The 14,923-nt window shown below is 43.6% G+C and overlaps 1 protein-coding gene and 1 long non-coding RNA gene across 3 annotated transcripts; one reads left to right on the top strand and one right to left on the bottom strand.

Annotated features, from left to right (window-relative positions):
- The first annotated feature begins 593 nt into the window (after positions 1–593).
- Positions 594–13,371, top strand: wrap73 (WD repeat containing, antisense to TP73). 2 transcript variants are annotated; one of them, XM_052059243.1, is made up of 13 exons: positions 596–770; positions 1,287–1,366; positions 1,472–1,624; positions 2,973–3,089; positions 8,907–8,979; positions 9,491–9,594; positions 9,799–9,885; positions 10,942–11,076; positions 11,192–11,269; positions 11,350–11,452; positions 11,571–11,696; positions 11,798–11,989; positions 12,942–13,371. In XM_052059243.1, the coding sequence occupies exons 2-13, from the start codon at positions 1,298–1,300 to the stop codon at positions 13,052–13,054; spliced, it is 1,350 nt and encodes a 449-aa protein (XP_051915203.1). In that variant the 5' UTR covers positions 596–770; positions 1,287–1,297; the 3' UTR covers positions 13,055–13,371. The 2 variants fall into 2 exon arrangements, with proteins under 2 accessions (XP_051915204.1, XP_051915203.1); XM_052059244.1 differs by lacking the exon at positions 1,287–1,366 and having other exon boundaries at positions 594–770.
- On the bottom strand, positions 2,703–11,033 carry LOC127596616 (uncharacterized). Its single transcript, XR_007961507.1, has 2 exons — positions 10,886–11,033; positions 2,703–5,041 (listed from the first exon to the last, which is right to left on the bottom strand). It is a non-coding gene; the product is annotated as an uncharacterized LOC127596616 (long non-coding RNA).
- Positions 13,372–14,923: the final 1,552 nt, after the last annotated feature.

Raw genomic sequence — 14,923 nt, 5'->3', positions numbered from 1 at the left:
GTTGAACATAGCCAGAGACTGAGCCTCCATATAAAGCACAATAACAAAAACAACGAAAAAAACGACTTAACTCTAACTTTGATAAGAATGAAGCAGGAGATTGACTTTTCGGAAAAAAACGAAAAGAGTGATAAGGATAGGGAATCTGATTTGCATGCAGCCCTGGGAACTGTGAGCTTTGCTGAGGGACTTCAGCAGAGGTAAAGGAAGAAAGGGAGGCGGTAGGCAGCGGGTTTTGGGCGCACACAAGCGGGAAACCTTCTCCCATCTCCGCAGATGATGCCTTTTGGATATTTTTCACGATCGGGTTCAAAGTGTTACATGAAGAACAAAAATGCTTCACGATAACGGAAAGGGGATCATTTGTTGATGAATAAGGCTGGGTAACAACATAATTAAAATAAATCCAAATCAAGTTTGTTCATCTTGCACAACTAAAAGCAGCACCCAAACGAACTTAAAATAATTCTAGCGGTAAATATTTGGTGGGTGCGTCAGCGCATGGCAAGGAAGTATTATCAGTTTAATGCAGAAAAGAAACGCAAACACGATAAACTACAATTCCCACAATGCACAGGAAGCGCAGCGATACGCTGATTGGTCAGCGCTCCTGTGCCCGTCTTGGACTCATACAAACAAAACAGGTCATGTCATGATTACAGTGTGCTAATGGCAATCAAACAAGGCTAACTTTTCGAAAACACAAACCCGGCTGGATTACCTCCTTTCCCAGCGACGATGTTCTAACCGTGACTTTGGGAATTGCAAAGGTTAGCAGACTACATATAGTGACGCGAAAAGCGTGTTACACTGCCGTTGAAGAAGTCGTCAAGCCGTTAGCGACGTGTACGCTTGTATGCCGTTAATCTGCAAGTCTTCTGAAATACCGTTAAATCGGTAGAAGGTAAAATTAAGTTGAGGTTTCAAAATAGTTTCGTTGCTAGGTTGCTAACCAATATAATTTCATCTTTATTTTGTTTTTTTGTAGCGAGTCAGTTTAATTAGCAACCTGTAGATATCTTCCGATCGCTAATTACATCATTGCTTTTATTTTACAGTGGCGCCATGTCCTAAGATTCACCTCTCACAATAATAGAACCATAAATGGATTGTTTTGGAGTTATCGTGCCTGATTCTTATGTTTTTGTGTATAATGGCGTACAGGACTTGGTTCTTGGACGTATGTCCCCATCTCGTGTTTAATTGGAGAATTACTCCCGCCGGACTCGAAGGTTCCTGTTGGATGAAACTCATTCAAATGCCCTAAAATAATGTTTCTTGTCTAGAAATCCTCGACATGAATTTCTCTGAGGTCTTCAAGCAATCCAACCACCTTTGTAAAATTTCCCCAGATGGGAAATATTTAGTAAGTTTCAATGTCTTACATTCAGTCGTCATTATTGGGAAGATGATTTAATTAGATTTTTTTTCAGTGACTTGTCTTCCGTTTTAAAAAAAAATACTTTTGCAGGCTACCTGCGTTCAGTACAGGTTGGTGGTACGGGATGTGAGCACGCTGCAGATCCTGAACCTCTACACGTGCCTGGACCAAATATCTCACATGGAATGGTCCTCTGACTCTCAGTTCATCTTGTGTGCTATGTACAAGAGAGCACTGGTGCAGGTAGGCTTTGAGAAGATGCCGGTGAATAACCCGACAGATGTTCATGCCAGTGTTGTAATTATTTTTCAACAGAAATGTGATTTTTCTGGTTTATTTCGGTTCTCGCACCAGCTACAAATAAACATGTTTTTCAGAGAGATTTTTGGTCTTCCCAGTGAAGTAGAAGCCGTATTTGACACTTCAATTAAACTTGATCGACAATTATTTTTCTTTTCAGTCGCACCCCATGTTTGTAAACTTTATTTGATAGGTGCGATGATTACTTAATTGGTAAGGATATTGAGTTATATGGGTGACAAATGTGCCTGACACAAATGTGTCTGAATTTTGAATAGCTTAATAAATATTAAGTGGGTAAAACACAAATATTAAAGAAATTGTTAGAGGCTATAATCATAGACATTTTTAACTGACGACCACAATATAAGAACAACAATGTGCCTGCTAAAATTATATTATTTCTTTATGTCTTTAAATTGTTGGGCATCCATATAATGGTAATCCATAAAGGCTGAATGGAGGCCACTGGTCTGTTCTAGTTTGTTGACTTTATTTAGTTTTGTTTTCCAAAAACTGCCTGAGAAATGACATAAGTGGTAATGCTATCAGCCTAATGCTATGTTTCATGTGCTAATAGATAATGGTAACTATGCCAACAATACATTGATGATACATGAATAGTCTCAAGGGATATAGAAAGATGGTTGTCTCTCTGTGCCGACTTTTTGGACAAGTTGCTTTATACTTTATACATCGTACCGGTTCTCCGAATACACAAATACTTGATGGAGCTTTGCATGAAACATCAACTGTAAAAATCAAAATCAGTATATCACGACAAGAAATGTATTTTTTTTTGGACAACAATTTCTAATAATGGACAGAAGTACAGTAATCCCTCGTTTATCGCAGTTAATGGGGACCAAAACCACCCGCAATAAACAAAAATCTGCGAAGTAGCGACCAATAAACATAAAAAAAAAAAAAAAAAATCGCCAGAAGCTGCGAAAGTCAGCAAAACAGCGAGTCACATGGAGCAACATACACAGTACTGTACTCCATGTATATGAAAAAAATATTCTTTTATTTTTATTTTTTAATGAATATGTTCAAAAAAGCCGCAAAGCACTGAAGCCTCGATAAACGAACTGCGAAATAACGAGGGATCACTGTTGTGCATTTTATTGTAAGGGCACTGGGGTCTTACCTCTGGAGGGGGATCCATCGCCAGTCTTTCATGGTTTCAAATGGTTCTCGGAACTGAAGTTAAGGATGATACCGTCTGCGTGTGAGGAGGTGTCATTGGTGATGGTTATCCTGCTGTCCCGCTCCCTGTCTTTCTCCTCAGGTGTGGTCGTTGGAACAGCCCGACTGGCACTGTAAAATCGACGAGGGCTCGATCGGCCTGGTCGCTTCTCGCTGGAGTCCAGACGGACGTCACATTCTCAACACCACAGAATTCCATGTAAGTGCCAAGTTAGTGCGTGTAAGCGGGCATGCCTTCTCGCGCGCGCAAGTGTGTTAATGCATGCGCTTGTCTGATTTCCACTGTTGCTGGCCCACAAGGAAAGGGAGGGTCTTAAAAATAGCTGGACACCAGAGCCTTAACACCCCCCCACACACCCCCACCCCCCACCTGCTGCATGTATTCAGTCTGATTTCATAGCTCCACTCCTGTTAGCATCCTGTCATACATTGCACTTATTGCCTCTGGAACATTTTTTTGCATCATGCAGCTCTGTCGCGATCCAAATGTTGGCTTAAGGTTGCTACTTTAGCTTTGACCAAGGAGGAAGATATTACCAGCACCTCTCAAACTTGCTTGCATCCAAGGTTTTTACTGTTAGGGAGCCTTTGTGCATTAAGATTTAAGAAAGATGTTTTAAGGTTGTGGACTCGAAAGAATGATAGAATTTTTTTTTTTTTACCTCGGGCATTCACGAAGGCCCGAGGTGTCCACAAGAAAAAAAAGCAGCTTTCCGGTTTTCAGATGAAAATGTTTTATGCTGTGCTATTGTCACACTATCACAGGGGTTTAAAACATTTGTATCCCAAGCACTACCGAAAAAATATTTAGCTCTTCATGTAGCACCATATTGACCAACATTACAATACACAAGCATAGTCTGCCTCAATTTCTCTCAAAAGCAAGCCCGTTATTCCTGTAAAATATTTTAATATGACTGTAAGATGCAGTCAAAACAACAGTTCTAAAATATTACCCTGACATATTTTGAACTTCAAGTTAAATACAACTGAACTGTAGGGGAGACCGGCGCTCTATGTCTTACTTTTGGAACTAACTCTAAAATATTATGCAACACGCACTGGAATTAAAGTCCTTAGGAACTGCTGGCACGAAGGCCGCGGCTCATCAGCCTCAAATTACCCATTTTAGTTTTCTTAACCTGAAAATTGACAACGCATTGGTTACTTGTGAATCTTAAACCAGCCCTGAAATGTGGACTTAATTCCAACAATAACTGGAAGACCGCATTTCCCCAACAAATCAGACACATCATATCCGAATGGGCAATTCTGGCATCCGTAAACCGATTTGCTTGCGGTGCATTTTTCATTGGCCGCTTCTTTGCTGATGTCACGTGACAACAAACTCCAAAATGACTGAGACGTGTTGCCACAATCTACCATGTTTGCTCATACAGTAAGTAAAAGCTCTATGAGGAATAGCGAGATTCCTGAATGTGATTTTTTTTTTTTTTTTGTCTGGACGATGCTCATTTCAAAAATATGTAAACTCACCGTTTTCTACTTTGGGTTGTACAAAATGGTTAAATGTCACTCACCTCAACACCCAATGTGCGACTCTCCTCAGACAGGACATGACGGCTGACCATATCAAGGATGAAAATCGGTGTTTCACTTTTTGGTTGCGCCTTCTGATATTGAAGCACACTGCAATGCGACAGCTTTAACCACATGACAATGAGCCCCGATCTCCCCTACTTTGTGTACCACTACAGGGAGCCCGCTTACCACCAGTAGTACCCATACCACACTTTAATTGAGTTCACTCAACACTTCGAGCAACTGCCGAGGTCTATTTCATAATTCCAGAACCGCTGAAAAATATTTGCCCTGAAATTTTATAAGGTCAAGCTACGGCTAACCAACAATGAACGTGCCAAAAATAATTTCCATTCCAACCTGTAAACTCCTGATGGCTGATTTGTGTTCATTCCGTAGTGGTCACATGTTCTGTGAGTGATGAGAGCTTGCGCTAGAGCTGTAACCTTCAGCCCGTGCGGCATACGGAGTTCAGCCTGACTCCGGGAATCACTTGACAGGTGTCATGGGCCAACACACAACAGTGTCTGGAGGGCCAAGAAGTGTGTGTGTGGGGGGGCATGTGTCTGTGGCATGCCTGCTCTGTGCCTGTCTCTGGATCTTCCGACTCTTAATACAAGGAGAACAAGATGGACAATGTTAAAGAAAGAAAAAAAAATCCCCATCTCAGGTCACATCAGTGTTTCATTCATTCATTTTCCAATCTGATTAATTCTCACAAGGGTTGTGCTGGACACCATCCCAGCCGTCTGCGGGCAGTAGGCGGGTGACACCCTGAACCAGTTGCCAGCCAATCGCAGAGCACACACAGACGAACGACCATCCATGCTCACGCTCACACCGAGGGACAATTTAGAGTATTCCATTAACCTGCTATGCATGTTTTTGGAATGTGGGAGGAAACCGGAGTACCCGGAGAAAACCCACGCAGGCACGGGGAAAACATGCAAACTCCACACAGGGAGGCCGGAGCTGAAATTGAACCTCTACACCGTGAGGTCGACGTGCTAACGACTCGACTAGCGGGCCGCCCTGCATCAATGTTTCGTAAGATTTAATTTTGCAAGCATCGCATACACTGTGTACATAACAAATAAAACATTAGTTTGGAAAATCAATCCAAATGCATGATGAATATCATAACTCCTCAAATAGGACAGCGAGTGCATTTACCAATGGCAATGAATCTGAGGCGGGTGTTTTGAGGGAATTGCAGGTGTGTAGCCGATGAACTGGCGTAAGCTAACACGAACCAAACGACAGCGTAGCCTTTTGAACCGAGCCGATGCGAAGTGAACTAAACTGTTACGCCAGGGCTGTCCAAACTTTTTGCCAAGGGGGCCAGATTTTGTGTGGTAAAATGTCGGGGGGCCGACCTTGGCTGACATTCTTTACATTGAACAACAATATTGTTCAACAAATTTTAGTAAGCCAGTCTGTTTCACATTTCCATTTTTATTTTAATTTCAACAATCTTAAGAATTTCTTTTGGTTCATTTGAAACAGGAATTTGAAATATGACATATCAGTCAATATAAACACGGAGTGATGTCTTGTTAACTCGTGAGTGATGTCTCGTAGAGTGCTACTGCCCTCTAGTGTCTAAATGCTATAACTCATTCAGTGAATGCTATTACTCATTTAGCCACTAGAGGGAAGCAGTACTCTGAAACATCACTCACCAGTCTACGAGACCTCAGTCAATGCAACGCGTGTTCCATTGCGCCCAACCTGCGGGCCAGACGGCACTGATTTTATGACAGCGGCCAAGGGCCGGATGAAATTCGACCGCGGGCCGGATTTGGCCCCCGGGCCGGATTTTGGACATGCCAGTGTTACGCTATGGTGAGTGTGATGAGTGGCACCGCCTGTTATTTTTTTTTTGTAAAGGGGAAAAGGAGGCCCAACATTTGGGGAGAGGCGGATAATGGGGGCAACATACAACGTGACTAATTGGGTCATGTCTAGTGGACGCCATGATTTGAGGATGTACCATAAATGCTTGGCCAGCCAACAATGTGACATTAACTGCTAATGTTTAATTTATACAGTATGTGTATGTATGTATGTATGTTTTTTTTTATGTAATCATAAATATGTGAATGTACAGGATTGCATCACAAGATTTCTCACCCTCTGCACAGAGGTTTAGGCAGGTTTAGCCGGTTTTCTAATCACCGGCTAGTATGCAATCTTGCAACCGACTTGTTATTTCAATTCAATTCAATTTACTATCTACATTGTCGCCTAAGTTGGAAAGCAATTTAACAGAGTCCCCCAAAAATCGCCCTTACTACTATCTTGAGTCTTGACAACAGTCCGGCTGAACTTACTTTCACCTCAAAGCGAGGTTTCATTAAGCCTGTGCCAGACGGGGGCTCGTGTCGGGCTTGAGTTTCAGCGCCGCTCATAAACAACCTGCTATAATAACTTGTTTAGGGACAGCTGCCCCTGGTGTGAATCGTGCCTCTGAATGCGTTTGTCTGTCTGACTATGCGACGGTAAAGCTGCTTAGCCCTGTGTGTGTGTGTGTGTGTTTTAGCTGGATACCATTAACCGGATTTAAAATCATTTCACAATATGACAAAACACTTGAAGCAGGACATGAAGATTTTCTTCATCGCCGTCTTTTTTCGCGATCCTGAAATGTTTCATGGTTGAATTTGAGTCCCATCAGAAGTACAATGAGATTTTTAGCCCGACCACTTACTGTATGTTTTCTTGCGAGTTGGTTTTTGATCATATCTTCGGTGTTACCTCATAACCACCATTGAAATACTGTCGTTTAAGACTGTTGGAGGAGGGCAACCTCACATTCCCCAACATCTACATCGTGAACTTTTATCTCTGCCTCTTGTAAATTGACGACAGCCGAGGGCGTCGTTGAGCTCAACTCGTGTAATTGCTTTTAGATTGGCGAGGTTTGGATTTGCATCCTTGGGACGGCTGTAGCCCGGGCTCGCCTCTCAAATCGTCACCCGCTGCCGCTGGGCGAAAGCGCCGACGTGGGCATGGTGACAAGAGTTCCGCCCGTACGTAGATGTTGCCTTGAGGAGGCTCCGGTTTCTGGATGCAATCATGAGGCTGTAACAAGAGAAATGGGCTATATCGGTTTGAGATGGCTTCCTATGTGGAATGCCTCCACCCGAATCCTCCGCTGACAGATCAGAATATACGGCAGCAAATACGCTTGCCCGTTCTCCGTGACTTGCCCAGGCGCAAATCCGGAAATCGCTGACATGCTTAATTTTATGTTGCTGATAGTCTGCTTTTCTCGTTATCTTCAGTCATTCTGCCCATGAGTGACCGCATTATGGAGATAAGATTTTTTCATACATCCATATCGTTAATCGTAAAATATGATTTTTTTGGCTTTGAGGGTAGTGTCATGACCGTATTTTCCACACGAAAAGTCGCACTGGATTATGAGGCGCACCTTCAATGAATGGCCTATTTTGTAATTTTTTTTTCATACATTGGGCGCACCGCATTATAAGACGCAATCTACAATGCATCCACTAGATGGCGCTACGTTCAAGGAAACACCAACAGAACGAGCAGATGTCAGTTAAACCTATGTAATAACGCAGCGACACCGTTCACTTAACGAACAGCAAGTTGTAACATCGACTTGTTAATTTTGAACTCTTGCCGCTGCTCTTTTTCCGTGTTCAACTGTGTAACCCGATCGCCTTAAGTTTGAACTCTGTCGTCAGCATGTCTCCAGCAAGGAGCCATTTTGGGGTCGAAATATTACCGTAATGACCATACACAAGGCGCACCGGATTTTAAGGCGCGCTGTGAGCTTTTAAGAAAATGGAAGGCTTTTAGGTGCACCTTTTAGTGCGGAAAATACGGTACGTCATTTGTGACCATTTTCATAAATTCTGACAAAAGCCCCATTTGAGAATGATGGCATTGGGCCACATCTTGAATGTTGTATTTGGCGGATTCAAGTGTTTTTTTTGCCATATTGGTATTGCTTATCCTGAAAGGGATGTTCAGGTGTGCCATGGGTTGCTGTTGGCACACCCGGATATTTTCAGCAAACAGGTTGGACATTTCAGGCCACTTAGCTGGCTCAGTTGGAATGTCCGTTTAAATGCTGTGATGAAAGCTCCGAGCATTCCCAAATGCAGAATGGATGACCGGTTTATTTGCATTGTGCGGGCTGTCCGAAGACTAGGCTCATATGTTCTTTGCCGTGTATATTTTGGAACGATTGTACCAGGAGTTTTTGTGTCCAGGTTTTGAATGTTTTCTCATGTTTCATATCAGACCTGCTGTCATTTCATATTCGTATTTCTGAAACGGATAAATATAAGCTTCTTGACAAGGGGTGGTTGATTTTTAAAAAAGTTTATCTTAAGGCTCGAATTCATGTAAATTACATTTTATTTCTGTTATAAATGACTTTGACGGGATAAGATGAGCCCCGGTTGTAACTTTTCTTCTGCTTGTCGTGTCTTGACAGCTCAGGATCACCGTGTGGTCCCTGTGCACCAAAGCTGTGTCTTATATCAAGAATCCCAAAGCTTGTCACAAGGGTGAGTCTGAGAATATTTCAGTCGCAATGAAGTATTTGTGCTTTTGGAGTGTACCCACCCCCACACGGACCCGCGGACGGGATCTAAGGCATGTCCATGAATCACATGCCGTTCTTTTTACCTTGCGGCCGATCCTGGGCTATGTATAAAAAAGCGCACCTCTCTCTGCGGACAGCTGTGCACTCGGTTACGCACGAGCAATGTTAACAAGTCAATGTTATAGTTTGCTGTTGGTTAAGTGAACTGTGTCGCTGCTTTATGAAATAAGTTTTACTGACGTCTGGTCGTTCTGTTTGCGTTTCCTCGAGTCTAGCTCATCTCGTGGATGCATTGTAGATTGCGTCTTATAATGCGGTGCGCCCAATGTATGAAAAAAATGACAAAATAAGCCATTCATTGAAGGTGCACCTTATAATCCATTGCGCCTTGTAGTGTGGAAAATACGGTATTTGGATTGGCATTTTCTCCCAATCGGAATGATAGCTTTGTGCCGTTCATTTTGTGCATGCAGGTATTGATTTCAGCAGAGATGGCTGTTACATGGCCTTGGCCGAACGGCGCGACTGCAAAGATTATGTTTGTGTGTTTGTGTGCGACGACTGGCATTTGCTCAGGGTAAGTAGAACGCACAGCCTCGGCTTTTCCGCCATTTACCAAGTTGATCCGAGCGCTAACATAAATGCTGGAGTCAAATTTTTACAACAGCGGTTCATATTCTAGTACGGTTAAAGTTGTGTCCAAGTGATCGTCGTTCTCAGGCTGTACCGCTTCCTTGATTGTTTAAAGTGTAAATATGGCGTGATGACGATTCTTTTACAGCATTTTGAGACCGAGACGCAGGACCTGGCAGGGTTAGAGTGGTCTCCTAATGGCTGCGTCCTGGCTGTTTGGGACAGCTGTCTGGAGGTAAAATCCTCAATGCCGCTGTGTGGTAGCTGGAGTCCGAAGTAGTGCAAAAATCATCATTTTAAAAATGAAGAACAAAAAAAAAGGATGAGGATTTTTTTTTTTGGTTCTGGTTAATACTTCAAATTTGTAATTGGATGACAATGGCATCTTTGTTTTTTTTGCTTTATTGTCTAAAGCGAACTCCACTATTTGTGAATGAAAGTGACCGAGTCAAGTTGCGAAAATACACGACGCGTAGCGGTTCTGAGTTTGGTTTAAGGTGGCGTGTTAACTAACTTCTGGTTGGCATGTGAAAGCATAATGACAACGTGCGAAATGTGTCAACACTGAACAGAGTGGCACACGGCATTATTGGCTGGAGGAGCTATCGCCTCGTTTTTGAAATTATCCAAACATTCAATGCCGTTTCAACCTTCAAGACCAGCAGTGCTGAACTATTGAAAACTATTGCACAATTCCCTGGTTATCACACATTTAACGAGAGGTTATTTTTTTTCGGTACATGGAGTCCCAAAAATATTGACAACTGAAACCGGGTGCTCCGGTTTCCTCCCACATTCCAAAAACATGCACGGCAGGCTGATTGAACACTCTAAATTGTCCCTATGTGTGAGTGTGAGTGCGAATGGTTGTTCGTTTCTGTGTGCCCTGCGATTGGCTGGCAACCAATTCAGGGTGTCCCCCGCCTACTGCTCGGAGACAGCTCGGATAGGCTCCAGCACCCCCCGCGACCCTAGTGAGGATCAAGCGGTACGGAAGATGAATGAAACTTGTGTTATCTGACCTGTCCACCAAAAATTATTCTTCAGCCACAAAAAAAAGTTTTGTAATTGCTTACAGATGCCACAAGGTGGTGCCACTTTTTCTTAAAATTAGACAAAAAAACGGCGGCCTAACTTAAGGTGCATTTTCCTCCCATTTGCACTGCTTTCTTGCATACGTTCATGTAAGGGGCCCAATTCTTGAGAGGGAAAGAAATATAAAAGGTCAAACTCACCTTTCTCATTCCGTTGGAAGCACAACGCTTGCTTGACGCGCATGTCCTCCTGGCAGTACAAGGTGTTGCTGTATTCTCTGGATGGCCGCTTGCTGTCCACTTACAGCGCCTACGAGTGGTCGCTGGGAGTCAAGTGTGTGGCCTGGAGCCCCAGCAGTCAATTCCTGGCCATTGGCAGCTACGATGAGAAAGTATGGGCACACTTTTACAAAATCACACCATGCATTGATCCTCGTAAAGTGTCTTGACTTGTACTTCTGCCACGTGTCAGAAATTGTATCGTTAGTGACTATAATCCCGTTGCAGGTACGCATCCTGAACCACATCACATGGAAGAAGATCGCGCAGTTTGAACACCCAGCAACAGTCACCTCTACGAAAGTTGCAAGTATTTTCTGCCTTCTTTGTTCGGCCAAAAGGCCGCTGAGCTTGATGATAACCGATGCTACTTGCTGCGTTGGTAGGTTGTGTATAAGGAAGTGGAGAAAAGGTCAGCTGCCGGCAGTGAAGAACACACGCGACACAACATAACGTTGGGCTCGAGTCTATTAAGCCGCCGGAGCAAATGTACGTCAGTGTTTGTTTTTTATCGAAAAGAAAAGAAAAAAAACCGATGTATATTTGACTCATTTTGCTACGGCAATTCCGGGCACAAGTTCTCACCTGCTCTTGTCGTTCCCTCCAGATGAGATTCACCCAGCGCCAGTTCAAATGCCCGTGGTCAGACCAGACCCAGACAGGGCCAACCCCAAGATCGGCGTCTCTACTTTGGCCTTCAGCTCAGACAGTCGCTACTTAGCCACCAAAAATGGTCAGGCCTCGCGTTCCCCTCACGTTGATCACCACGTATTTGATGAGCAGCTCTCGGCGGCCCCCCGAGATCACTTTCTGGATGTGCCCTTTTGACCGCAGATAACATGGCCAGCGTCATCTGGGTGTGGGACTTGCAGAAGATGAGCCTCGAGGCCGTGCTCGAGCAGACGTCGGCCGTGCGCTGCTTCCAGTGGGACCCGAAACGCTCGCGGCTGGCCATGTGCACCGGCAACACCAAAGTTTACCTGTGGACCCCGACGGGATGCGTTTCTGTCGAAGTCCCGAGCGATGGTAATGTGATTTGCGATTGTATGTTGCCAGATTTTAGGAAAAAAAAGTACAAATGCTAACATCTCATAGAATTATGCATCGTAACGATGCGATTCCGATTGAATAGAGCAAGCTTTTTTTTTTTTTAAAATGCTTGTCTGTCAGCAATCAAAGAATGACTACTCATTGAAATCAAGGAAGTCAAACTCATTTCACATTGTGGGCCACATACGGCCTCAGTCGATGTCTAGTGGGCCGGACCGTTGAAATGATACCACACTCTGCTGTAAATAACCAAAATATTCATATTTTTCCTTTGTTTTGGTCGAAAGAAGCACAAGAACATTCGGAAAATTTTGACATTTAATCAACATACCTTTTACAAAACATTTAACAAAATGATTTGACTGTTTCATTTGGCTGTCTAAATCTGCTGATAGGTCCAAAATCCTTGTCAGGCTAATATTTGCAAAAGCTTGTCGGTCTCGGGACATACAAGTACAGCCGCCTTGCAGCGTTTCACAAAGTCACCGTCGGAATATGGCTTTGATGCTAATGCTATTTCGCTACCAATTAGGTAGCTGGCTTTTACTGCTGTGTTGGGTCTGTCTCAGAGAGACTGAAACTGCTGTTCTCTTCTTCTCTGATCAAAACAGTGTTGCCCTAGTGGATGATCCATGAATTGCAGCTTAGTAAAAATATTCATTCAGTGACTTTATTCTTTCACTTTCAAATTACCTTGCGGGCCTTATCGAACCTCCTTGGGGCCAGTTCCGGCCCGCGGGCCGTATGTTTGACACGCCTGCCTTAAACCCTCTCAGTTTACGATTCTCTTTATATTACTTCCCCTGTTGCATTTGTGGATATGATGTCACCTATTCCAGTACACAAAGCATCTTCGTGTCACTGTCTGTCATGCACTGAATCGAACGACTAAGTTGAGACTTACTTCTTTGTGGCCGTCTCCTGCCAGGCGGATTCCAGGTGCAGCACTTGTCGTGGCACTGCCACGGGGATCCTCTCATCCTGCTTGGGAAGGAGCAACTGTGTTTGTGCTACACCAATACCGGCGCTGAGGACAAGTGATGTGAGCAGGCGCATAATTGGAATTCACTTTCAGGGTATTCTTCCGTGAAAACTGGTCCAGTCAGTGAACTAGGGACTCAGCGCTCAGCTCCACCAGCGCAATTTACTTGAAGTACTTTGTCATACGGAACCTTTTGGAAAACCTGACATTGACCTTTTTAGATTAAGAAAACAAAAACATTAGATAAATACACACGAGGGCACTGGTTGTGAACACTGTGAGGTTGACTGTGCAAGCTCTGAGCGGTCACTTTCTAAACATTTGTACTTTCCCATGACATTTTTGTACGTTATTTTGAATAAAATTTGACTACCGATTTTGGAGAGCTTGGTCTTAATGCATTTTTTGTGAGAAGAAAAAAAAAGTCTTAAATTCATCCTATTAAAGAAGGGAAAAAGCATGTTTCTGGACGTTTGACGTGTTGCAAAGTACCGGTACACTTCATATTCCAATTCTGTATTCTTAGAGTGAAGACAGGAGGTTAGATTACTAAATACATGAGTTAACCCCCCGCCCCCCCCCCCCCCTCCGCTAAGAACTCCAACAAGGCTTAACCCTCCCATTTTGCTGCAAAATCTTAAACTAAAAATCTCAACTAAAGTTTGTGATAAACCTTGGCCCTAGATTTGATTTTACTTGTATAATGTACAGAAAAATTAAAATGAGTTAAACTTACCAGAAACCACAGGTCACATGGACCCAGAAAGGCAACGGGAGGTTTCACTATTTGTCACATGCATTAACAGTGAAAATGTTCTACGTTCCCCTCACAACAGATTCCTACACAATCTAACTTAAATAATGAAAACAAATTTTTATCAGCTCTATGGTGCATATGAGTCGGAGACCACACACACGTTCTAACCAAGAACTAAACTGAGGCTCAGAGGGGATCGAGCCTTTTCTGTTGCTGGTCCCTCTCTCTGGAATGACCTCCCACTGAACATTCGGCAAGCCTCCTCGCTGCCCATCTTTAAAGCCCTCCTCAAAACTCACTTGTATTCTTTGGCGTTCGACTCAGCATGACTTAGATTTGTTCTTGATTTTACTGCTTGGTGCTTTCTACCGCCTTTATTACCGATTCGTCTTACTGTTTATTCTGTATGTTAAATCGCTCCATGTACAGCACTTTGTATGCAGCGATGGCTGAAAGTGCTCTATAAATACTGTTGACTTGACTTGACTTGACTTAACCAACTGTATGACACTGTGTACGTGTCGGCCCGCATTACAGCAAAATTATGTGTTATAATTGACCCGCATTGAATTGGGAAATTCATTTTTAACACACAAAGAGTTTATAATTTACCCCTACCCCTAAGAAAATTGGGGTCCACATACAACCCATCCCTTGATCAACTGAGATTTGACAGAAACACTCTACTGCAGGGGTGCCCAAACTTTTTGAACCGAAGATCGACTTTTCGATCAACCAACCTCCGGCGATCGACCCCTTACCGCGCGCGCACACATCCACACGCATGCCATGATTAGCAACATTCATTCATTTTCCGTACCGCTTTATCCTCACTAGGGTCACGGGGGGTGCTGGAGCCTATCCCAGCTGTCTCTGGGCAGTAGGCAGGGGACACCCTGAATCGGTTGCCAGCCAATCACAGGGCACACAGAAACGAACAACCATTCGCACTCACACTCACAACTAGGGGCAATTTAGAGTGTTCAATCAGCCTGCCACGCATGTTTTTGGAATGTGGGAGGAAACCGGAGCACCCGGAGAAAACCCAGTTTTTTTTTTCTCTACACCCCTCGCGATCGACGTAATGGGCACCCCTGCTCTACTGCATATGATATTGCTGCCAAATGTGCAAACAAATCTGAATACTGCACAACTTCGTTTGGTCGCATCC

Source organism: Hippocampus zosterae, chromosome 2, assembly GCF_025434085.1.
Source record: "Hippocampus zosterae strain Florida chromosome 2, ASM2543408v3, whole genome shotgun sequence".
Classification (NCBI taxonomy): Eukaryota; Metazoa; Chordata; class Actinopteri; order Syngnathiformes; family Syngnathidae; genus Hippocampus; species Hippocampus zosterae.
Note: the sequence above shows the minus strand (reverse complement) of the source record. Positions and strands in the feature narration are given on the sequence as shown.

Coding starts and splice junctions, on each gene's coding strand:
- wrap73 (XM_052059243.1), top strand. CDS start 1,298: ATGAATTTCTCTGAGGTCTTCAAGCAATCCAACCACCTTTGTAAAATT. Junction 3,090..8,906: donor TCAACACCACAGAATTCCAT/GTAAGTGCCAAG, acceptor GTGTCTTGACAG/CTCAGGATCACCGTGTGGTC. Junction 11,077..11,191: donor TTGGCAGCTACGATGAGAAA/GTATGGGCACAC, acceptor ATCCCGTTGCAG/GTACGCATCCTGAACCACAT.